Source organism: Drosophila kikkawai, chromosome X (assembly GCF_030179895.1).
Source record: "Drosophila kikkawai strain 14028-0561.14 chromosome X, DkikHiC1v2, whole genome shotgun sequence".
Taxonomy (NCBI): domain Eukaryota; kingdom Metazoa; phylum Arthropoda; class Insecta; order Diptera; family Drosophilidae; genus Drosophila; species Drosophila kikkawai.
The window spans coordinates 12,580,785-12,606,691 of record NC_091733.1 but is presented as its reverse complement, the minus strand read 5'-3'; the positions used below and the strand labels follow the sequence as shown (position 1 = coordinate 12,606,691).

The 25,907-nt window shown below is 44.1% G+C and overlaps 3 protein-coding genes across 4 annotated transcripts in view; 1 reads left to right on the top strand and 2 right to left on the bottom strand.

The window, feature by feature from the left end:
• The window catches only part of LOC138929232 (myb-like protein AA), a 41,464-nt gene extending 30,035 nt beyond the window's left edge, over window positions 1-11,429 (bottom strand). The window contains exons 1-3 of the mRNA XM_070288557.1: window positions 11,266-11,429; window positions 5,266-5,461; window positions 3,122-3,188 (exon numbers count right to left, since the gene is read on the bottom strand). Coding sequence (XP_070144658.1) covers window positions 3,122-3,188; window positions 5,266-5,461; window positions 11,266-11,429 — 427 coding nt within the window. The remainder of the gene's footprint in view (window positions 1-3,121; window positions 3,189-5,265; window positions 5,462-11,265) is intronic.
• Window positions 1-17,852, bottom strand: part of Mur2B (Mucin related 2B) — a 78,781-nt gene extending 60,929 nt beyond the window's left edge. The window contains exons 1-2 of one of the 2 annotated variants that reach the window (XM_017173612.3): window positions 17,182-17,852; window positions 1,764-1,811 (exon numbers count right to left, since the gene is read on the bottom strand). The gene's annotated coding sequence lies outside the window, so the exon portion shown is untranslated. The remainder of the gene's footprint in view (window positions 1-1,763; window positions 1,812-17,181) is intronic. The other variant, XM_070288622.1, reaches the window with a different exon arrangement.
• LOC108079402 (broad-complex core protein) overlaps window positions 6,074-25,907 on the top strand; it is a 46,251-nt gene continuing 26,417 nt past the window's right edge. The window contains exons 1-2 of the mRNA XM_070288555.1: window positions 6,074-6,265; window positions 23,272-23,883. Coding sequence (XP_070144656.1) covers window positions 23,698-23,883 — 186 coding nt within the window. The 5' untranslated portion in view covers window positions 6,074-6,265; window positions 23,272-23,697. The remainder of the gene's footprint in view (window positions 6,266-23,271; window positions 23,884-25,907) is intronic.

The window sequence follows — 25,907 nt, the reverse complement described above, 5'->3', positions numbered from 1 at the left end:
AGACTAAATCGACTCGTCTGATAATGCTTATCATAAAAATATATTTATTTAGCGGGCTCCTTTTGCCTGTTTGGTCGTTATACCCTTGTACCCTTTGAGGTTTCTATGACTTTACCTGATATTAGATAATATTAATATGCAAATTAAGACATTAAGAAAATAAAGATCATCTTGAATTTTAAGTTAACCTGTTGAGTTTCTAATTCAAAGAATTTTTTCATGGGGTTTCCAAGGGGAACAGAAAGAATAAATGGGTGGAGCCGAAAGTTCGAGCTCTGGTTTTTAAGCAAATGGTTCAAGGAAAGTTTAGGAGATTCTACTGCTTCTACTATTACAACTACTAATACTAATATTAATACTATTAATACTACTACTCCTCCTCTTACTACTCCATCTACTCCACTCCTCCTCCTACTAATACTCCTCCTTCTACTACTTCTCCTAAAACCCCTCTTCCTGCTTCTGCTCACTAGAGAACACCCCAAATATTCGCTGCGTAGAACAGAGCGTTCAAAATGTTAAATTATTTGGCAAACCTTATAGGGGGGAGCATGAGGTGGAAGCACAAGAATGGGGGGGTGGAGTGGAGGGGGTTCAACGCACAAATTAAAAAATAAGCTTCCAAGCAGAGGTGGTAGTGTAGGGTAACAGAGAGGACTGGAGAAGTGAGGAGCGGGGAGTACGCACCACAACGCACTTTTCCCATACAAATACATTTGCAATTTATGTACCTTTGACTTTCTTTTTTTTCTGTTGTTGCTGGCGCGAAATAATAAAAAGGGAGCACCGCACACACACACACACATGATGATGGCGTAGGCAGTGTTCGACAGTGTTCTATATGCTTACATATTCATATGCGAACGAGGGAGACAGGAAGCGAGTTTACATAAGCTCACAGCAAAAGGATGGGGCGGCGGCGACGGTTTCGTTAGCTCAACTTTCTTTGCATACTCTTCCGAAATACGATATAATAAATACATATATTTATATATTAGTATGAATGTACATACATACATCCAAGCAGGACCCCTCCAAGCCCCCGATCCTACGTTCCGATCTGATCCCTTCGAGGGTATTTCCCAATTCGGCTTTCCACGCTCTACCCCAAACTTTTACCATACATTTCCCTCTTTCGTTTTGTAGTTGTTTTTGGCAATTAACCAAGGGTGGTGGTGGTGGCGATGGTGGCCCCTCCCCCTACCCACTCACCTCCCCCACGGCCTGTCACACGCATGCCCTCGTCGTCGTCGCCGTTTTTTTTTTTTTTTTTGCGCCCACTTGAAAATTTTTTAAATATTTTTAACTGCTGCGAGAGCTCCACACTCGTCGTGTTTGGTTAATATTTTCCCCCTCTATATGCGTGTGTGTGTGTGTTTGTGTCTAGTGTGTGCCACCAACCCCACCCCCCGCATATATGCGTAATATATTAACCAAAAAACAACAACAAGAGAGGAGAGAGAATAAGCGTAAAAAACAAAGGCGCACCGCACCAAAAAGTAGGTGGAGCAACAAATTTCGAGCTCGCCTCTGACACTTGAAGCTTACTCTTTGGCAATTATACATAACACACACACACACACACGCACACACACACACACACACACACTAACATGGCCAATATGCACCCAAAAACGGTTATATAAATGCAAACACACATACGCACACATTCCGGCCGGGATGTGGCATCCTTCTTCTCTTTTTTTTTGGGTTTTTTTTTTTTTGTGTGCGACGGTACATAATTAATAACGACGGGGACTTACCAATATTATATACACATGTGAATTGTTTTAGTTTCAGTCGGGAACATTCTGAAATAGAGCAAGGATATAGGGTTAGTTGGTTGGTTTAACGCTTATCTTAACCTTGTAAGAATAGCCTTTCGTTGGACATAAACAAAAACTTTTAATTTAAATTAATTGTCAATCTTGATCTCAAATTTGATCTCCATAATAAAATTTTAGACTTCATTTTAACCTGTAGTTTAACCTTAACTTTAACCCAACCCTTAAGTTGTATTTTAGCCCTGATCTTAAACTTAATTGGAACAGAAAACATAGGAGTAGAAAACCTATCTATCTATCTTCGTAAACCTATTCATAAATATATATATTTCTGAAAAGAAAATCAGGCAGGGTTTTTAATAGGATTTTTTCAAGTTTTATCACGCAAAAAAAGCTTTAAAATAGTTTATTTTCATGCAGAGACACGTTTAATTTCGTAAAAGAACAAAAGTTAGACTTTAACTAGCCTGTTGATTACCCTAAACGTTAAAGTTTTTATAATTTTATTTATTTATTTAAAACCAAACTAACCCCAACTTCCGTTTCTCTTGTCTTTCCAGCTCGTTCTGCTTATTGCTGATCAACGATCGCAGGTGAGTGGGTGACTCCTCTTCAAAGGCTTCCCCCCAACGGTGGACATTGTCTTAAGCTCAAATACGATAGGCAACAAAAACAACAACAAATAAAATAAAAAAAAAAGCACAGAGGGATGGATGGCCCACACACACACGCTCGCTCACTCATACGCAACCCCGGGTGGGACACAAGCTTGAGAGCTATTCCTATTGGCTAATTACTGGCAGCAACCTTCCCCCACCTATCCCGAAGTATAATAATTTGCATACAAGGATATGAGTGTGTGTGAGTGCGGTAAGTCTAGTGAAATATGCAAGAAACTTTTGGGACAAGACAGGCCCAAAATCCTAGGCATCCTACCAGCATTCACCAAAAGAGGATGTATGTGTGTGTGTGTGTGTGTGTGCGCATCCCTCTTCTAAGATTTTAATGCAGCCCCCCCCCCCCTTTCTTGGTGCGCTTCACCACATGCAGCTTAAATAATTTGTCGCATTTGCCGGCTGCTTGGATTCCCTTTCCCCATCCTCTCACTCAGCGCGAAACTACAACGAAGACGTCAACATTCACATCCTTATCCAGCTTCGCGCGCGCCAACTCACCAACACAGACAAATACACACAGTGGCTGGTACTCTCTCGCCAGAGAGTCCTGGCGGCGGCAGGAGCCATCGAAGAAGACGAAGACGAAACAAAAAAAAAAAAATAAAGAATACTAAAAAAAAGAAAAATAATAAAAAAGAAAGGCGAATACTTCGGGCGCACTTGTTGGCATCTCCTCGTCCTCGTCCTCGTTCTCGTCCTCGTCGTCGTTGTCCTTGTCGTTTTTCGTCTAAGAGAGCGGCATAGCATACTTTTTCGGGCCGAGATGGAGGGCGGAAGGACGAGGACTCGGCAAGATGAGGGAGGGGGTAGCCTGCGTCGAGGCGCTACTGGTGGGTACTTTACTTGATGATTATGGCGACGATAATGATGATTGGAATGGCTTTGATGGCGTTGAAAATGAAGATTGCGTGTAGTAGATTTGCTCCGACTGTGTATGTCCTGCGTTCTGCTGTTGCTTCTGCTTTTGCTTGAGCTTTGGCTCCTTGTGGCCCCGACTGCCCGCTGCTTTTGTGTGAGTGTGTGTGTGTATTGAGGGGGCTGCCTCTGCTGATTTCTGGGTAATATCCGTCCAACTACACACTATCAGCATTTGATTTTATTACGCTCATTTGTATGCGCGTAGTTCTTAGAGGCTGTGTGTGTGTGCGTGTTTATTGGGGCGGTGGGGTTGTAGTAGATTTTCGGACAGGACTCTCCTAGAGAGCAACAGGGTGACGTCTTCAAGTGCTGGCCCCAGCTTTGACCTCCTGCGGCAGCGCTGCCTCGGTCGCTGCCGCTGCTGCCCCTGCTGGCTCCTGTTACAGTTTCAGCCACTCTTGTTATTATTGTTTTTGTTGTTGGTCCTGTCGTGACAATGAAGGCCACGCCGAGACTTTTGCCGGCTGACTTTACCTTCTTTAAGAAACACACCGACACCGCCCCCCCTCAATCCCGCCAGCCTCCTCCAAAGATGCTCGTTCGTTCGTTTTGGTTTCGTTCTACTCAGGACCACTCTCTGGGGGCAGTGTCTTGGGCAGTTTTAGTAACCGTTAAGACGTCGTGGCTGCCTCGTCGTTGCAGGAACTGCGTGCTGCCTGCCTGCTGTCTGCTTCCCAGCTTCCTAGCTGCTTCCGTTTCCGCTTTAGTTAGTTAAGCTTAAGCTGCTTTAGTTAAGGTGAGGATCGGTTAGGATCTCTCCGTAACCACATTCCTTCTCTCCATACGCTCTCTCTCTCTCTCTCTTGCCCTCTGGGAGTTGGTTCTTCTCCCTCTCTTGGCTAGCATTGCCTACTTATCGGCGCGATTTACACGCGTTAGAGCAAGCGAGAAGAGACCAGAAATTAAAATTTAAAAAACTGCTCTCCTCCTCGCACACACACACGCACACTCCCACACGCGCACAGGCCATCCTTTTTATTCGCTTGGTTATTTTTCGTGCGTCGATTTCCCCTTTCGTATGCTCGTAGTTCGCCTCGCGTATGTGTGTGTGTGTGCGAGAGTCCTTTTTATTTTCGTGCTTTACAAATTTTTGTATTTTTCATTTTTGCGCTCGCTCCGCTCTCTCTCTCTCCGGTGTGTGTCGTCGTGTAAACGCGTTTTTTCAGTTTTTCTTTTTTTTTTTTAATTTTTTCCAACTGCTGCCTGCCGGCACGGGGGTTGTTTGTGGGCGCCGCCTGCAGTGGGGTTGAGCAACGCGATTTTTTCTCTCACACGCTGTGTATATCTGTGTGTGTGCGTGTGTTTGTGTTGCTGCTGCTGCTTCTTATCCTCCTGCTTTTCCCTTTTTCCACATTTTCCTCCTGCTGCCGCTTTATTATTTTTTTTCTGCCGCTGCTCTGCCGCCGCTTTTGGTTTTAGCATTTTTCGTTCGTTTTTCGCATTTTTGTTTTGTTTCTGATTTTCCTTTTTCCTTTACGCCAGCATCGCAGTCGCCGTCACCGTCACCGTCGCCGTCGCAGTCGCATCCTTTTTTTTAGAGGCCGCCGCACGCAGAAAAAAAGAGCAAAGTGTGCGTGTGTTTGTGCTGCTGCTGCGTGGGGTGTCCTGCGAAATGAGTAATGAGTGTTTAGTACGTTGTTTGGCGGCTGATTTTTATGGCAGCGCAGCAGCGGCAGCAGGACTCCCGCAGCAGGATCCGCACAATCCGCAGGATGCAGAAGTGCATGGTCAGGCGACGGTATAGCCTAGCTTTGGGCGCTCACTAAGCCCTAATCGGAGTGTCTCCAAAGTGTGCGGGTGCCAGGACAATTTCCCAGTCTAAGTGATAGTTATAGGTCCTAGTCCCCCCCTCGCAGCATCCTCAAACCCAAGTTTGAATGCTTTACCAAAACAAAGCTCATCGCATCGTTCAGTGTTGCGCTGCTGCTCCTGCTACTGCTGCCTTCGTCCTGCGGGCAGGCGGCGACTTCGGGCCACCTTCGGGCGGCTTCGGCTGTTGTGCCGCCTTGTGCCGCCGCCGTCGCTGATGCCGCTGCCGCTGCCGGCGCCTGCAGAGCGGCAGAGCGGCGATTGCGACTTGGACTTCAATCGAGTTGGGTTTTAAAAATAACGTTAGTTGCTGTTTGTTGCTCGTTACGTGCGCGTGCTGCGACGCGGACCAAAAAATATTACAAACAAAAAATAAAAACCCCGACAAACAAATAACAAAAAAATAAAAATAAATAAACGAACAACCGAAAAATATACAAAATTTCTAAAGAGAGACATTACATTACAGCGGAAACGGAAATAGAAGTTGTAGTAGCTCTGAAACGGAAAACAAAACTGATTCCAATTCGAACTCAGAACGACGAACTCTGTTCTCTTTCTTAGCCTTCATATTTTTTTTGCAAGTGTAAAGGACAGCATCCTGCGAGAACTAGCGCCGATTTGTTGCCGATTGTTGATTGTTTTCATTTTTGTTTGGTGAATAAACAGACGCAGCAGCAGCAGCCGATGCCGATGACGATGACAAGTTGTGCAATATCGAAATCAAATCGTATCGAAATCGTATCATAAAGTGCAGTTAGGAAGACACCGCAACACACACACCCCCACACATACACACATCCGGAATATCGTAGCAGCAGCAGCATCAAAATTCGCATCCTTAACCGTTAACCTTAACCGTAACCGTAACCGTGCCCCGAACAGATCGAAAAGCGAGCAACCGCAACAGAAACTCTAAAGTGAAAGTGTGAGTGAAGCAGCAGCAGGACATCAGACAGAGGAGCATTAAGTTGGAAACGGAAACCCCCCCTATAAACGGTAGCCGGCTTGAAACCGGACCAAGTTGCAGGCAATGCACGTGGAAAAGGATCATCCCCAAAGGAGCTCACTCCACATGTAAGTTCTTGAGATATGTCTTGCTATTGAGAGGTTTATTGGGGCTTCTTCAGATAGTACTTTTTGAAGTTCAAGGATTCCCGAGGTTCTTCCCAGTCCTTCAGTTCGTCCCTGAAATTTAGATGCCTTCTTATTTGCTGTATAAGAAAATGTTCCATCATCTCTACTTCTCTATTAAAATCTTTTATAGTTCTTGGAACTTTCTGCAGTTCAACAGTTCCCTTTTAATCTTTAAGAAGCTTTGATTTCTTTCTTACTTTCTGATTAAAATTATAAATACAATTTCATAAAATTGTACCGTCAGGTTCTACTAAGAAATCCTAGTATCAAATACTACCAACAAATTCCTCTCTACTAAGCTATTAGTAATTCCAGTTTTTTCCCTGGATTTTCAGTTCCATTTTAATCTTTGGTGAGCTTCGATTTCTTTCTTACTTGTTTTGAAATATTACCATCCAAATCTTGTATTCTCAAGCTTAGTAATGTTTTAGTTGACCTTCAGTATTTTGAATTGATATATATATAATTTTCCAGGAATTGATAAGAATTTAGTTCTTGACACATTGTTTTTGTGTTTATTTTTGGTTTTAGTTTACTCGGAGGATTGATAGAGATTTTCTAAGAAATTTTCAAGTATTTTTTAAGTGAATATTTTGTTTTTATTTTTACTTGGAAGTTTGATAGAGATTGATTTATTTTGTTTTTTTTTTTTCTTCTTCTTATTCGATTTTGTTTTGTTTTTTTTTTTTTCTTAAGCAACAAATATATTTTTAGCTAATAATAATTTCAAATTAGAGATTAGAAAATGGTAAATCCGTGATATATATTATTTCTGGTATTATTTATTATTATATATATATATTTTGCATTATTTATGATTATTTTTTATCTTAGCTTTTGAGTTCTCAAAAGAAAGAATGTGTGTAGGGTAGTACTTTTTCTTTCCCTATGCATTTCTTGTTTCGATTATTCGTTATAATAGTCTCCCCCGATTTCCCCCGATTCACATTCCGTATTCCATATTGTATATATATAAATATATATACATTCCCGCGTTCCCAAATGGCAAGCTGGCGGGCGTTGAACCTGCTCGGAGAGCTTTCTTCATGTAAACACACAGGTCTCGGGAGCGGTCTCCGTCTCGGTCTGGGTCTCGGACTCAGCAGAGCGGGGGCGATCCCATTGCTCTCTAATGGTTCCCGTCGTTGACCTCCTCGCATATTACGTATACGCCGCCTGATCGTATGCTCGTGCTGCTGCTGTTCCTTCTTTCCTTTTCTTTTTTTTTTTTTTTTTTGTTGCCTTGAGCAGCGGGCAATGCACGCATCCGATATTAGGCCTTCGCCGTCAGCAAAACGGAGAGTGAGAGAGTGCGATAACGAGTGCGTGAGCGGTTGAGCCTTTTGTTTTTTATTTCCCTTTTTTTATATATACATACGTATGTATTTATGTATATTATACGCGGGACTAACTCGGTGAAGCGCCGCCAATTAGAACAAACAGCAACAGCAACGACGACAAGTTCAATGCGATCGTTTCGCCTTCGACGTCGACAGCGACGCCGAGAGGTTGTTGTCGAGGTCCCCGGCCACCTAGGGGTTAATGCCAGTTGTAATTGCAAAACACAGCCAACAAAGGAGCAGCTTAGAACGCTGACTGACAGCCTCACAGAGATTCAGATACTTTTAGAGAGTTTATTATTTAACAGTAATGCTGCAAGACATAAAAAAAATGTATATATATAAAAAATATATAAAAATCAAATATCAATATAAATATTATAAAAAATTAATATTAATAATATTTAAATATAAATATAAATATTATAAAAAATNACTATTAATAAAATTTAAATATAAATATAAATATTATAAAAAATTACTATTAATAAAATTTTAATATAAATAAGAAATATATACATGAAATATAAATATAGTTAAAATATAAATATCAAAGTAAAAAAAAACTCACATGAAAGCGATTAGTTAGGGTTCTCATTATATTCAGAAACTAGTCAGTAATATATATTTAGCGATTTACTTTTAAATCTATTTTCTTTACCAGAGATTCCAGTCTTTATGTATTTTATTCATTTGTATTTTCTTTCTCAAAGATTATTTTTTCATAAAATAAAATTGCATCCTTTGAATTAAAATATTTTCATTAGTTGATAATTAAATCATCGTTTCATGTTATTGGAATATTTATTTTTAAAATTATTAATTAAGATCCTTTTTAAAAATATATATCATTTAGTTTTCTGACTCCTGTTGAAATCTATTATTGTTGTTATTATATTATATTGAAAAAATTGTTATTATTTAAAATTTTATTAATAAAACACTTATAAAGCTAGCATAGAAGGGACACTTGAGTTAAACCAAATAAATACCTATCTAGTGCATTTTAGCCTTTAATATTTATTTATTATTTAATTTAAATAATTTTTCCCCATTATTATGCTTTTCTTATTTGGTTTTCAATAAATTTAACACCATTAAATGCATTCATAGCCATACATATTATCGTTTTGTAATAAACTCTGACTGAGGAGACTGACTCAGAGGCTCAGACTGCTTTTGGCTCTGCCTCTGGGCTCTCCTTTTTTCCGGCTAATCTGCCCGAGAGTCTCTCGGTGACATTTCGCGGTGATCTTGAAACAACCATTAACTGAACGAGAGACGCGGCAATAAAGACATTATAAATACGTATATATATGTACGTGTAGATACATTCACGAGGGAATCGGTTTATGAATCGGCGGATCGCCAAGAGGTCACACTCACTGCAGGTCTGCACAGGTCTGGTGGCGGGGAGCTGGCAAGCAAAAACCTTAACAAAACAACATTAAAAACAATTCTGGAAAAAGTGCTAGCCAGCGCAAGTGCGAGACAAGCAGAATTAAAAATATTATAAAACCAAAAATCGCCACGCATGAATCTAGTAAAAAAAAAATACTTTTTTTTTTACAAAAAAAAATTTTAAACAAGCAGTAAAAAAATAAAAAGCGCAGCAAAAAAATACTGGCAAACAAGATGCAAGTGGCAACAAGTTTCTCAGACTCTCGGTTTCTCGGGCTCTCAGTTCCGCAGTCTGCCAGTCCCCAGTCCCCAGTCTTCAGTCCCAGGGCCAGTCTTTCTTAGTCTTTAGTCTTCAGCCTCCTCCTCTCCTCTCGAGTCTTCTGTGCGTGCCAAGGGAGGGGTAAGAGGAAGCTTCGGGAATCTGGGTTATGGCAAACAGGGGAGCCACACAGGCCATGTAATAAAATGCGAAAATGCGGTAATGGTAATGGTAATGCCAGAGCCCAAATATTAAGCAAGTCTTTTTGCATCAGCACAAAAATATGCCTCTGCCTGGAAAACAAACTCCAAAAGAGTGTTGTTTCTTGCTGGGATTTGGGTTTGGGTTTGTGGGCTATACACACACACATTTTAGCTGATAAACGCTCTGCTCTCGGGCTCTATATCTTTCAGTTACAGTTGTTGCATATGGGGCGCGGATATATGTATATCTATATATATATATATATATATATGTACATTTATATGCTCGGCAGCAGCGAAAGTTGCTTGTAAGCCTCTATTTGCGATTTGCTTTCCGAATGAGTGTGCGAGTGTGAGTGTGTGCGTGGGAGGCGATCGCTGATCGCTGATTCGCCCCCGTGCTGTGGCTGTGTCTTACATTTCCCCCAAATTCTGGTAAACAAAAAATTCTTCTACTGTCCAAAAGAACCCAAAAAAAAAATTCACAAAAAATACATACAACAAAAAAACAAACAATAAAGAACCGAATGAGCCGCTCGTTTGCTTATTCGCTCATTCGGGGGTTTTTTTTTTTTTTTGTTTGCTGCTTCTGCCTGTAAAATGCAGCGATCGTCGCTGGTGCTGCCGCTGCCGACGTCGCTGCACTCAAAAAAAAGCCAAGGAAATAATACACTCGCTGTCGCAGTCGTCGCCAACGCAGCGTCGCAGTCGAGAAGTATATAACAAAAGCAAGTAAAAAACAGGGCAGAAAAATACAAAAAAAAAAAAAATAAAAAAATAAGTAAAAAAAAAAGTGAAAGAGCGAAGAGCAAAAGGCAAAAAAGCGAGCGAAACATACAGGCGGCGGCATAAGTATACACACGCACACCAGCACACACACGCCAGCGGGTTCTCTGATTCAATTGGGCAGGCGGCGCACACACACACATTCGCACAGTCAGACGGAGGGCAGCAGCGGCACACACACACACACACACACACAACACACTTAACTGCATTTTTTCGGAACTCAGTTGAGCTTTTTAATTCGATCGGTTCAGTTACTAAAGTTAGTTCAGCCCAAACGCACAATTGCAGTTTCAATTTTCAATTTTCAAAACCTAAACCAAATCCAAATCCACGCACACACACACCCACACACAAGGATTAGACACACACTACCACGTTTTTTTGTCAATTTTTTTTTATATTTGTCAAGTGTAAGAAAGTAAGAAGAAAGTCATCAGCCATCCAGCCAAGAGCTGAAGAGCCAGTGCGCGTACACGCGTCCCTTTCAACTTACACCTCCCTCATACATCTATATATCCTTGTCCCTAAACAACAACAACAACAACAAACAATCAAAGATCCCGGAGAAAGCCGGAGAGAAAGCGGTAGAAAGCCGCAGTTACAAAAGTGAACAAAAAAGTGCAAGCAAATGCAGCGCCGCAATGCGCCAGGATGCGCCTGCTGCTAAAGAGCCAGCCACCAAGGAAGGCCAGAGAAGCCCAGTTCTAGACAGGTAAGGTCAGCAGTTTTTGTTTGGGCTTCTAGCAGGTGTAGATACATAGATATATATCCTTAGGCTTACAGCTGAATGTGTTTTGTTTGAGCTTCTAGACGGTACAGATACATATTATCCTTAAGGTCCTTGGCTAAAAACTGACTGGGTGTATCCTTGTCTTCTAGTTATTTGAGCTTCTAGCAGGTAAAGATACAGATACAAATGCAGCTACAGATACTAATGCAGATACACACTGAAATTTGATTCGATTTTTAAGGACATTTGCCAGCTGCCCAGCTTCTCTGCCTTTAGTGCCCTTGCCCTCCTTCTCCTCCTCCTCCTCCTCCTTTGTCTTCCTCTCCTCCTCCTTGCTCTCATTAGCACTTTCCTTGCCCTTGCTGCTCCCTCTCCTGACCATTCCAAGGTTCGCTAAAAATTTTCGGTGCATCTGCATACAAAGATACATAGCGAACGGGGGATAGGGACACACACAAATACAAAGACACACACACATATTGCAGGAAGTGGCGGACAAGGGAGTTGCTGCGCCTGCATTCGCTCCTCGGCTCCTCTGTCATTCCACGCGGCTTCTTCGGCTGCACTTCGGACGCTTCGCGAAGCTCAACCAGGCAGCTGAGGAGGATCGCACACACGAAGGCCAGCAGAACAACGCTTCGCTTTTGCCTCGGAAGAAACTGCAGTTTGCTGTTCAGCGTCGCACCGAGCAAACGTTGTGTGGCAGTGCTTGTCGTCGTCGTCGTCGTCGTTGTTGCTAATTGAGAATATATCGTAAAGCGCAAAGACGCTCGCGCCAAGTGCAAGACATCCTCTCTAACCACATCCTTATTGGCTTCCAACTTGCACGCATTTTGTTTTCGTTTGTTTTTTTGTTTATTTTGTTTGTTTGTTACTCCTCCGTTCGTTATCCTTGCAATCCCTCTCAGGCTGAGTCAGTCACCGATCAGGAACACACACAATCACAACCGCAACACTCTCTCAGGATTAGCTCTCTCTCTGTCTCATTCTCTCTGACAAGGAGAAGAAGGTAAGTCACGGGACCCACTTTCGCTTTCACACAAAAATGGGACAGAAATGGCCAGACACGCACTCAGGGTGAGTCGGGTCACTTGTCGGGTCTCCTCTGTCTGCTGAATAGAAAGCTCTCTGTCTACGCCTCCTCTTGCTCCTCATCATCCTGCCTCTCCTCCTGTTATTCCTGCTCCCCCTCATCCTCCTGCTTCTCCTCTGGTTAGTTGTTAGGGCGACCGAGACCGAGACCGAGAGCCAGACGACTCAGCCAAGCGACGACGACGACAACAACAACCCACTCCATTCCACTCCAGCAGCACCCCCAATATCCCCCCCCTAACCCATCGCGGTTCCCATCTGCAGAGGCCACAAAGAGTTCACTCCACCTCAACACGGACACGGACACGCACATGGACACGTGCACACAGACACAGCAAGGTGACGTAATGGCAACTACTCCACTAACACATTTTTCTGCATTCCTGCAACGCGAGGGAGCATAGCAGAGGCAGCCCAGGCAGCCAGGAGTTCGGTGCTGGGAGGAGGAGATGGAGCTGGCAGGAAAGTCGCGCGACGACGAGGAGAAAAACTGAATGAAAATTGCAGGCAGCGAAGCGTGTGCCTAGCGCAAAACAGAAAAAAAAGCGAAAAAAAAAAGAAAGAGCGTGGAAAAAAGCATAAAACGGCAGAAACTAGAGACGCAGCCAGACGACGACAACAACAGCAGCAGGCTAGGGGGGGGTCGTGCTCACACACGTGGGACGTGCTATGGAGCTCGGGATGTGCCGGAGAGTGCGAGTGTGTAGAGTAGAGATGTGGTTGAATGCTAGGAAAACAGCAGAATCGCAAGCAGAGGAGACTCGCCAAACTGGTGCACTATGGTCCAGCCGACCACTTTTTTTGGCCAAAATTAATAACTTCGTCAATTTAAGAGATATCAACTTGAAACTTTACCAATCGTAAAATTATACTTATAGGATGATACTGGATCAAAATTATCCGGATCAGGAAACTATATCCTATAGCTTTCATAGGAACGACTTAGAAATTTTTAAGATAAATTCACAAAACTTCGGTTACTTCAAGATTAAGTCATTTTAACTACATTTTAAAAATTTTATAGGAATCGGATGACGAATTCCTATATTTTACATAGAAAGAATCGGAAAATTGTCCTCTTTTTCCTTATAATTGCATGAAAAGTGGGTTATAAAATCTTTCTACGATTCTATATTTTTTTTTTACATTGTATTTTATTAGAATAACTATATTTGATACATTTTGTTGGATATTTATTAGTTTGCATGAGTATAAAGACGTTACTTCAGCGTTTTAATTGACATTTTCATACAAAATATAGGCATCTTTTATTGCAAATTTAAAGAAATGTGGTCAAATGTGGCATTACTCACTATATGCAAATAAACAAGAATTAATTACTCTACAACACATAATAGGTTTCAAGGTTGGACTAGGCTGGACTCACTTTAAAAAACCTTTTTGAAAATTACATTTAAAATAAAATTTTAATATTTTAGATGATAGACTTTAACACCAAATTAAAAAGACATCACAACGACTTAAAACATTTGACTATATAAAACATGTAGTACAAATCCCACTGATTCAAATTCAAGTTAAAAAATTTAACAATTATTGTTTTTTCCATGACTTTTTTTAATTTAAGAATTGTATTAATTTTCGCACTTATAGTCTTGCCGTTCGCTCGTGTGCAATCAGCTGACTTTGGAAGACTCTTGTGCGAGAGTGGCGCCACCTGGGAAGATTTCGAGAATGGCACGCTGATGGTCACTCTATTTCTAATTAATAGAGACCAAAATAACTTTATTTGGTAAACTTTCAAAAAATGGGTTTTGGCCAAATAAAGTGGTCGACTGGACCATAGTGTGGTGGCCTGAGACTAGACGCTGTCTGCGTGTCTCTGTGTGTGTGTGTGCGACTGGCCGACATTCAAGGTTGACGGAAAAATAACTTGTTGTTGTTGCTGTATAGCTGCTGCAAATGCAGCACAGGAAAGTGCGAGAAGCATACACCCTACACAGTGTGTACATTCCAGGAACTTTGTGAGTAACAGTAACAGTAAAGCTGGAATCGCCAGGGCTTCCCGAAACGGGGTAACGGGATCAAGGGTAAGGAAAAAGAGTAGTACTCTCCCAAGACAGTAATGAGAGCAGAGAGATTAGTAAAAGGAGTTTTAAAAAAAAGTGCTGACAGGAGTATACAGAGAGAGGATCTTGTGCCATTTACAGTTATACAAAAGTCAATCAAAGGGGAAAGAAAAGGAGAGTAGCCGCGGAGTTATCGTTGGCAATTAGAAGCGAACGAAGCGGACCAACAGTACTTCCGTTAGCCTTGCACACCAATCAAGGGGAATGAACAACAACAGCGGTCAATTGAGAGTAGTTCGTTCGCACAAGTGGACAAAACACACACACACACAAAGAGCCCCCTGTGTGACTCACTTCCAGTGCAGTTCTAGCACAACGCACTTGTTTGGCTGCACAGAGCCAGAGACAGATACAGAGGCAGATGCAATAGCAAATGGGGATCACGATCACGATCATGAACATGATCATCGTAATAATGATGCCATCCAAGGCCGCCGCCGCAAGTCTTGCGAGTAGGAGGAGGAGTTGCAAAACAAACACAGAAAACACAACACATACAAAGAAAGCGAAAGCGAAACGGAGACACAGACAAAGACAGACAGAGTGCATAGTTATCGCTATAGACAAGGGGATATGGGAGAGGGGGGTCTCTCCCAAGTTCTTGGAAACGGTTACTCCAAGGCCAAGAGCCGGATAGACAAACAAATGAGGCACAAAGACTAGAAGAGATAACTCTTCTTTTTTTTTCCTCTCTCTTTCTCTCTCTCTTGCTCCTGACTCCATTCCATGCCCCATCCATGATTCGCGATGTTTCCATTTCTATTCCCAGGCACTACTCTTCTGCCTCTTCTCCACGTTCTTCTTCTTCTTCCTTCTTTGCCAGTTCAGTCAGTCAGTTGGTCATGAGTGTCATGTGCATAGAGTTGCAGGGTATGTATGTGTGTATGTATGTATGTGTGCTTGTGGGGGACTAGGACAGCCAAAAGGGAAGGAGATGTAGAAGGGGGGGGATTTCTTTCGCTTTTCGCTGCACTGCCATACGATCGCCGTTCCTGCACTTTCGTTGACATTTTTTTACTTGCATGTTACACACTCGGTTCTTTTTCATTATTTTCTTTCTTCTTTTTTTTTTTTTGCTTTTTTTCAATTGGCGATGGTCTCAGCTTACCAAGGCGGCCAGGCAAGGGGGGGCGAAAAAACTCAGACGAGACAGCGAGGGTCGTTTTAAAAACGACAAAAAAAAATAGTTGTAGACTTGGCTTGGCTTTGGCTCTCATTCTTGAAAGAATAACGGGTAATTTGAGACGATGGATGGTTAACGGTAAATGTGGCAAGCAATAACAAACTCTCACACTCTTCCAATAACTCTCTCCCTTCTACCCTAATCGCTCACCCGCATAGTGAAAAAAAAAACAAATTAATGAGTAGAAGAGTGCGCAAAAATAAAATAATAATAAAGGGAAAAAGTAAAACGTGTACCCTCAGTGAGCCAGATGCGCACCTCCACTCCCTCTCCCACTACCAGCCGCCCATTCCAATCCCTTCCCGTCGTCGCCGCTCAACAATGCAATGACATTCAGTATCCAGTCAACAGCAGCAGCAGCAGAAGAAGCAGAGGCAGAGGCAGAGCTACAAAAAAGCAAATGCCACAGCAGAGAGAAAGAACACACCAAAGATCAACGGCCAAAAAATTTGCCAGTCCCGAAAAAATACACAAAACTCGGGCACACATGCATGCATGCATCCCAAATATGTGTGTGTGTGTTGTGTGTGCAGGGCCTAAAAATAAGTCGCAACCATGCCATGGCAGCAGTTGCTGCTGCTTCCAGCCTGTAGCAGCGGCTCCGCTCTAGGTGGAAGCTCACACACGAGGCGAGCCGAACGATCGTCGCAACCAAAGCCGAACCGAAATCGAGCGAATCGGGAATTGCACACACACACACAGACTCGTTCGGAGGAGCAGCAAAGAGATGGGGCGGCGGGAACGATGGGAGAGCAGGAGCGGAGCCCTAGCTCGCTCGCACATTTTTTTATCTAATAACCTTGTGCAATGTTATTAAACCCAAAAAGTTTCTTAACCTCGCCGGGCGCAGCGACTGCGCGTCGTTGGCAGAGAAGCGAGCAGCTTTTTGATGAGAAATGCTAATACATTGTCGCTGCTGCACTCGTGTGCGTGTGTATGCGTGCCAATTGATCGGGCGTCTGTGTGTGAATGTGCCACATTGCGCAAAATTGTCTATAAAATTAATGAGCTGGCCACGCACACACGCGTAGGCCTGTGCATGTGTTTGTATATATGTAAATGCATATTCTTAGTGTGCGCGATGGAGGAATTGGAATTGGAAATGGCTGCGAGAATGCGAGCGAAAAGCAAACAAGCTAAGTTCCATGTAATGCGAATTAAATTGCGACGAGAAGAGAGAAATAATGAGAGCCCTGCACTGCGCAGCTGACTTTCGCCTGGCCATCGCTCCCAATACTTGCTCCTCCCCCCTCCAGGCATTTAGATTTTTGATTTCCATTTCCATTTCGCTTTCGGTGCCTCGTCTTCGTCCCGTTCCCCTTTGCATAGGCTTTTATTCGCCTTTCCCACTCTACCGATCGACCGTTTCCTTTTGCAAAAGCAAGCAATTCACATTTCAATTTTCGCGAATTAATTTGCTGCGCTTGCAACTTAGAAACCTCAGCCCCAACCCGAACACCAAGCCCTACTCCTCCTGTCCAGTGGTCAGCCTATTCCTATTCCATTAAAAACGCGATATGTACAAAAATATCAAAGCAGTTACGTATTGCTAATTCTGCCAACGTCAACTCCGATTCTCGTCCCCATGTTCCCACACGTTGTGTTTCCAAGAGTGAGAGCACCAACTGCTAGATGGGGAGGGGGAAATGCAAATGGCCAATTTCGGAACTGAATCCGAAACGCAGCAGAAATGGCGCAGTTGTGGTGCTCTCCCTCGGCCACACTCTCTCCCCCCTGCCCCCACGAACATGTTTTCGTACCCTACTTACGGCGATCATCCCAGATAGAGATGCAGGGTGTGCGAACGGGCGAGCACTAGAGGTGAATGCACTGGAAGCTCCCATGCGTGAGCGAGAGGGAGCGACGCGGATGTCCCCGATAGAAAAGAGTGCGAGTGCGACGACAGCATTATTACTCGACCGTTTGTTTGTTATTTTCGTACGGTTTTGCAATTTTTTACAGTTCAACGTTCATTAGAGCGGCGGCGGGCCAACAACTGATTGTGATTGCAAGTGCGCGGGGGGGGTCACTGCAGCGGACGGGCACTTATCGGGCAAAAACGCGGCGATAATTCGAAACGCCAAACGACATTCGGCGGCGACGGCGTCGTCACACTTTTTGGAGTTGCACAGGGAACGCACGCAAAGCCAGAGAGAGGGGCACGGTGGCGGGACGCGGGGGCGAAGCCGTTGAACGCTCGGCGCAGTTCAAAGCCCCTTCGGCAGAGGCGGATGACGACAGCAGTGGCGAAAAAATCCAGAGAATACGAAACCGAACACACAAAAAAAACACCGAATCAGAATCACTTCCTCTTCCTCCTCCTCTTCCCATTGGGCAAACACACTTTTGTAAAAGCACAAGTGAAAAATAAACACAACTCCGTTAGCTCCATTTAATCCACAAGTGGTGCGCACCTCTCTCTGCGTTGGAAACGAAACTAACCAACGCTGGAAAATGTACGCGCCGATCTAGCGCGAAAACTATTTGCACTCAAGAGACAGGCAGCAGCAGAGCCAGGCGAAGTCGAACTTACATGGCTAGTTTTCCAAGCGAGCGGAGAGCACCGAAAGCGCTCGGCTAGAAACTAGAGGCAAAGAGATAGATAGTTGAGCGAAATAGTGCCGGTCGTCTCACTCCCACTCCCTCTGCTAACGGATGCTGCTGCTGCACTCCTGCACTTTTGCACTCACTTTCAGTACAGTTGCAACTCCAAATGGAGTGTGGAGCAGGGGAAGAGAGGAGCAGGAAGGTGGTCCCTGTCTAACACTATTGGTTTCTAAGCAGTGCTGCTGCTCTCGCTCGCTCGCTTGCTCTCATCCCACACATAAGCACACACTACTGCTCGCGCGTTCTCCCACTCTTTGTCTCTCTCCATCTCTCTCTCGTGAGCTTTTCGACTTTGGCTCGCGAATTTGCGAAATTTTGTGCGGGGTAAACGACCGAATGTCCGACACACGATGACTAGGTTAAGGTGAAGGTCAAATTAGCGAAAATGCAAAACAACCAAAGCGCAAAAGGCGCTGCTGACAGCGCAGTCGCAGCGCACTAACAATAGAAATCAACTTTGTCAGCGAGAATGACGACCGAGGGGAGCGGAAAACCAAAACAAAAGAAAAGGCAGCTAAAGCGAAAACCCAAAGCGTACACAAAAGCGTTTAGTCAGAGAGGAAGAGAATCGTAGGCATAGAAGACAGACATCAGGAAGCGGGCGGCGGAAGGGGGGGGGGTATTTCGCAGACAGTCGTGCATTCTTTTTCTGTCTGGTCGGATCTGGGTCTGGGTCTGGTCCTCTTCCTTCCACGCTCCTTCTTGTCGCACCTATGGCGGCGATCGCCTTAGATAGGCAGAGGAAGAGAGAGCCTGCTGATTGCTGTTTGAGAGTGTTTGTCTCAACACCAGCACAGTTCGCCGCCTCTCTTGCTTGCAAGCAGACAAGCAAGCTTTCTAACGCAGGCTTTCTCTTTCTCGCTCGCTCGCTCACTCGGCTGGCTCTCTATTATGCGCAACTAGCTAGGCAGCGACAGCGACGCGAGCTGCGACAGCGGCAGAGCAGACGCGATGAACGCGAGACCTTGAACTTGGACTCAGTTTACGAGTTGAAGAATTGGGTTTTGTTTTGAATGCTCTCTCCCTGTCTGCCTCTGTGTGTGCGAGTGTGCTATCTCGTGTCGCACCTCTCCCCCTGACTATTCCAGTTCTATTTGTGCTCTCGCTCCCTACCCTCCACCCTAATTGGAAGCAATTAGCCTAATGGGCCAATTAACACGCATTAATCAGGTGCCCTAGAGGTCCGTCTCCCTCTAACGCCCTCTGTCTGCCGCCACCTACCTCCCTTTTATGCAAATGCAAATGCCAAGCCCCGATATGCCGGACGCACACACAATGCACTTGGCGTCACTCTGAATTCTGCAGTTAGAGGGGCCCCAGGGGGTGGGTGCCTTTTGCGTCTAGCACTTGTCTAGACACACACAGACGCAGTCGGCACTCACTCACTCACACACACACTCGGTGGCTGCATTCTGCACTCGTTGTAATGCCCTCCTTGCGGCGTCTTCTTCCTCCTCTCTATCTCGCTCTCCGCTAGTTTTTACACAACTTTCGCTTTCACTATTGTGGCTGCTGCTGCTCTCTGCTCTCCCCATTCCCACGCGTGTGTGTGTGTGTTGGTTTGCATTGGACGTTAGATTTTACATTTGGCCGGCATTCGGTGGGAGCCAGGGGGCTGTGTGTGTTTGTGTGTGGAAATGCGATGCGATGTGGGCGCCACAGCGTCTAGCCGGCAACAAGTGGAAAGCGGAGAGTGAAAAGTGGATGTGGACTGACCTTGTTTAATGTTTTGTAAACTGTCGTAGACTTGTCACCACAGTTAGTAGTCCCCGTCCCCCTAGCCATCTCGCTCACACGAGGGGAACGCTGGAATGGGAATAGCGAAATGAGAATAGGAACAAACTGCTGATAGGCTAAGAGCGTGCGTATGAGTGTGTGTGTGTGCATAACTAAATCGCTTAACCTTGAAAATAGGAACCGCACACAGCAACAAGAAAGGAAAAAGCCAAAACCAAGTCACAAAGAAATCCGCAAAAGTTTCGGACAAACAAAAAAAAGAAAAAAATGAAGAGAAATAAGAAGCAAACATACAGATAGAGAAATTAAGAAAAGCACAAACAAGTTTGCCGAAAAAAAGAATGATTAGAGAGTCTAGAACTCGCGGGGGTGGCACACACACACATAATATACAGTAGTGTATGTCTGTGTGTGTGCTTAGCATTTAGTTTCCAACTGAACAAACTACCGTCGCCTCTATCTAATCTCTTGCCGCTTTGCTCTTTTAGCTTTTTGGCTTTTGCAGCTTTTTTTCTTCTTATTTTTTTTTTTTAACAGCGCAGTCAGCCAAATAATTGCTTTTATTCAAACTCACACACATACGCGCCTGCAGCGAAATCATTTTTTTCTAGAACTATTCCCAAGGCTGTTGCCGGTGGCGAGAGTGAGAGCGCTAGCTGGCTGGCTGGCTGCCTGGCGAAATGCGCCAAACACAAAATTTAATAATAATACAGCCACCACAGCAACAACAATTTAGTATTTAGCCTTGAAAGTTCGTAAACACTACGACCGCACGCACACTAGCACACACGGGCAGCGTGCACACGTACTTGAGATCTGTTATATGCAGCGCCAAATAAAAACATAGAGAATGTGGAATATAGAATGTAGAATATGGAATATAGAATAGAGCGAGAGAGAGTGAGAGGGCGAACTTGGCGATTTTCGGGTGGAATGATCTATTGGCCATCAGCTCCCTCGTCACACTTCTTCCACTTTCCCGCCTGGGGAAATCACTCCCCCAACGGCTCCCTCTCCCTGGCCAGACTTTATTAGTTATTAGTCAGCCGGTAGCAGCGATTGTGACTGCGACGGCGGCAACGACGACGCCGACGACGTGTTTGGTTTGTTCTATGCACAAAAATCCAACTCTAGTATAAAGAAAAGGGAGACAGAGAGAGAGAGCGAGCGAGATCGACACTGGATTTTTTGGTGTGCAAAAAATGCTGGCCTTTCTGCATGCCTCTCTGTGTGTTTGCATGTGTGCTGCGTCTGGGAATTCTACATTCTAATACAAGGGGTTCGGTTCTTCCAGTGGCCCCCGCCGTCGTGCAGCTCTGCTCGCAACCAATCCTTCGAGCTTAAGCGCGCTCTTGCTCTCCACTCTGCACTCTCCCACTTCACTTCTGTTCTCGTTCCCTCTCTCGCTGGTTCGGTCGCTCGATCCCGCATCCAGACGGACGCACACAGACGCAGTGCTGCTTGCCGAAATTTCGGGGAATAGTTTCACCAGTGTGTGAGCGATTTTTTTTTTATTTTGTTTATTTTTTATTATTTTTTGTTTCGGCTGCCTAATGCGCTTTTTGTGAGTGCTGGACGTCGACGCTGACTGCGACTGCGGCAGAATCAGAAGCAGCGGCTTCGGCAGCAACTGGCACGGCACTCTCTTCTTCTTTAGCGAGAATTCAGTTGAGTTTCTACGCTTGCAATCATCAAACGCAACAAACACAAAACACACGCAAATCGGACTAGTCGCTGAGATCCGAGAATCCGAGTTCCCACTCCCACTCCGTTCCCCCCCGCAAGTGTTCGCGTTCGCAGATGAACCTCATCCTGAGCTCCCTGGCATCCCGAGGAGCATCGCGATGGGATCGCAAATAGTTTAGTTTAGTTTCGAGAGTCGTTCGTTCGGTCGGTCGGTCGGTCGCTCCCTCGCTTCGTTTAGTTTCGGTTCGCTTCCCTGCTTCTAACTAACGGTCCATCTAGTGTGTATATGTATGTGTGTGTGTGTGCGTGCCGTCATTTTTTTGTGTTCTATTTTCTTTTTTGTTTTTCGTGTGTCGAAATTGTACGAAATTAAAACCTACACAAAACATTGTTAACTCTGTGACACAGTCATAATTAATTAGTTATTGGAAAGTAAATAAGAGAAAAGGAGAAGAAATGCTCCAAACAGCCGTCTGTTTTTACACAATCCAATCCCAATCCAATCAGAACAACACAGCCCACAGCTGGAAGCAGCTCCAGCTCAAGTTCGAGCTTCAGCCGTAGCAGGAGTCGGGTTCCAATCAGAGCGAGCGCCGGCGGCAGGAAAGGTGAGCAGGCAACCGGAGAAACGGTGGGAACGGGATTCGCGATACGCTCACTCACTGGAAAGCGCAGTGGGAATGGCAATGGTAATGGGATGACGTGCATTCCCGTAATTCCCATAGACAAAGGCAATGAGAGCTCGAGGCTCTGTGTGTGTGGGTTGCTATTTATACATTGACACACTCACACACAATCCCAATATATAGCAAAAAATAATAAATGAAAAAAAAAAAAAATAAAATAAAAAAGTGCAGCGAAGGGGCGCACGCCTGCCGGACTTATCTAATAGTTTTCACTTTCAATGTCGAGCGAAAGCTCTCTCTCAGCGCTTATCTGTGCGAGCGGGGGAGAGCACTGCTTGACGCGCGCTCTCTCTTTCTCCCTCTTCTCTGTCGATGTGCAAATTCGAATTCTGTGTTTCGGTTTCGATTTCGATTTGGGTTCCTGTGTGTTATTGCAAGATGTCCAGATGCGTTTCCACTCTCCATTAGCTTCTTTCCACTCTCCAATAATGCATGGAGCCCGTAATCAGCTTAATTTAACAAATAAAGATTAAGAAAAAAAAAAACCAAAATCTAAATAATAAAAATAAATTCACCATTTCATTATATTTTTTTTTGTTCCCCAACACAAGTGTGTTCTTGTTATACTCGCATTTGTTATAATTTCGTTTTTTCCCCACATTGCGATGCGTTTGCTGTTTTCTTTTGCTTCTTCCTCAGCTTTGTTGTTGTTCTTTTTTTTATATATGTATAATTTTTTGTATGGTTTTTTGCACTCGTTATAAATTTTTTGCGCCGTCTGCTCGAGCCGTCTGCTTCTTCCTAAAGCATTTCGCGAGTGCTAATTGTCGTCTTGATAGTTTTATTTAATTCTGATTCTGATTCGCCGAGTGACATAGAAATGGGTTTTTGCTGCCTGCATTCGTCGCCGCCGTGGTTGACATTTTAAACTGCATTTGTTAACAATTTTCGAACATTTCGCATAGTTGCAAGCGAAAAGAAACAGTGAAAATAAAATAAATACAGAATAAAACAGAGCTGAAAAAAAGCCATGGCAAAGCAGAAACAAATGCTTCAACTTTTCCGCGGGCACAGCACGAATCCGGGAGCTGTCGTCTCTCAGACATTTTTTTTTCTTTTTTTGATCCATTTTGTAATCCGATTGCGACTCGAATTCTAATTGTTTTCTCTTGGATATTTTCCCTCTCTTATTTATGCTTGCAGTTAAGTAATCACTAAGTGAACAAGTAAAGCAGCCCAGGAAAGTAGTAGTACAACAACTATTCAACAACTATCAACAACAACAACAACTTACAACCAAAGAGCACAAGCCAGAAGCCAGTAGCTGCCACTGAGCTTTCTGTCCTTTCCAAGGACAGGAACCTGGCACACAGGCACAAACAAGCCGCCAACATACGCAAGAAGGTGACCTCGAAGAAGGCCAGCGTTGTGACGGTTGACGACGATCACAACAACAATAACAACAGCAACCATAACAACGACCACAACGCTCGGCAGGCAACCAACAATACACCAACATCAACACCAACACCAATCACTCCAACTCGTACACCCACACCCGCTGATTATCAGGATCAGGAACAGCAGCAACAGCATCAGCATCAGCAGGACCTCCAAACAAGCGATATCATGGACGATACACAGCACTTTTGCCTGCGTTGGAATAACTACCAGAGCAGCATCACCTCGGCGTTCGAGAATTTGCGTGATGATGAGGCCTTTGTCGATGTGACGCTAGCCTGCGAGGGCCGGAGCATCAAGGCTCATCGAGTCGTCCTCTCCGCCTGCAGTCCCTACTTCCGCGAGCTGCTCAAGGTGAGTTTAGATTAATAGATATCATGTAATGGGGTTGTTTTGGGTTCTTTGGAGACTTAAAACGTGTTTTTACGTAGTTTAACAGTTAAAACTTGGTCTAATAATAAAAGTAGCTTTAAGAAACTAAAAAGGGCTAACAAAACAAACTGATATGGTTTATAGAGTTTTTTTTTTGCGTGTAGCGTCATTACAGCGATCTGCATGCGTGTGTGACCCACTTAGGGCCCACTCTCTCCTCCTTATCTCCCTCCATTGCCAAGTTGCAACACATGTGTGCTACAGACTCAGCTTCCTGCTTCCTGGGGGTGCATATTACTGTATATACTTGGCAATAAAATGCAAAAAAAAAAAAGATCGACAAAAAAATTTGAAATCAGAAGGAACTGAAAGCCGTCGCAGCTGTGCTCGAATTTTTAGCTTAATAAAAAAGTATGGCATTTAGCTTGAATTTTAATTTATTTAGTTGCAAATGGAAGTTGGAGTTGGGGTTTTTGTGGTTGGGACAGCCACGATAGACACGCCACGAAAGGAAGGAGAAGGGAGCTGCAAGTGGAAGTCGCAACACGGCATTAACTTACCCGCCTCTTATTTAGGTTTTGTTTATTTTATTTGCGGTGCAAATGAGTTGGACTTGGCAAGGACTCTGTTTTATTTTTTTTACTTCTCTTTTTTTTTTGCGGGACAACGCGGCGTATGATTGATTTGTGTGCTGCGATCATGCAACGCATAAGGTCTTCCCCTTCTCTCTCCACAAACTAGAGCAGGTCAAAGGGGAAGAGAGAGGCTAATCCTTGAGGCAAAAGTAAACTTCTTGCAACTAATGCAGCCCCCCCCCCCCCTTGCTTCATTATTTTTATTATGACATTAAAATTATGTGAATCGCTGTTGTTGCCGACAACGACAACGACGACGACGATGGCGACGACGTTTGCCCGCCAAAAACTTTGCGCGCTGTGGCTCTGCCTCTGCATTGAAAATATTTGCACGCAATTGCGGTTTTTGAGCCAGTTAGAGTTTTGCCATTTTTGCCATTTGCATTGTTGGAGCTGTCAGCAGGGGACAACCGAGCGGGGATTTGTTGGGACTGCAGCAGAAATTATATAAATTACAAAGTGCCCGCCCTCCGTTGCTCCGTTGTTACTCTGTCTCTTTCGACGATGATTTGTTAACATGATAGAAAACTTGCTGCGCTTTTCGTTATTACAAACAAAAAGAGAGAGAGAGAGAGAGAGAGAGACGAAGGAAGCGTAAAGGGAAGTTGTTTGGTTTTTGGGATCCTGGCTTTTGTAGGAACTGCAATTAGGAGAAGCTCCCATCCAGATGATTACGCAATTGGCTATGGCAGGACAGACTTTGGGGGGGGCTGGGAACCCGAAACAAGAACATGTCAAGTCGCTGGCAAAGTTTCTGTGATCCTCCTGCACCTCCACCATCTACCTCCTACTTATTCTTTTCAAAATAATAAAAAAAAAAACCTGCAAAAGTCGGCATTTAATTTGTTAAAAAGGCCAACTAAATGCAGCGGGAATAAAAGAAAAACAGGAAAAACAGCAACGACAACAAAGGCAACGAATTTTTTGTTGTGTGTGTGCTGGGGTGGGGGGGGAATTATTATGTACCCAAGAAATTAGTATACAAAACTTTGTTGGCTTGGCCTGGGCTTGCAACAACAAAAAAGCGGCACAAAACTTTGTAAATTCAATTTGAAATACATACAAGTGGGCACTGTCAGCCCCAAGTTGGGCGCCAAAAAATGTTAATACAGGCAGGAGGAGCTGGACGAGCCGAAGGATGAGAAGGAAGAGCTGTACAAAAGGACCAAGAGACAGAGTGGACAGGAAAACTGGACTCGCAAAATGGGAGACATTTGGCGCTAGCCCAACTGTAGGGAGGGGCAAAGTCAGAGACAGAGACAGAGACCCCGCCCCAGAGTACTTGGCGTCGCAATTGTGCGCGACTTTGCGCCTATGCATAAATATTTAATTAACTGCAGCGCATTATTTTAATTAGGTGTAAAAACTGCC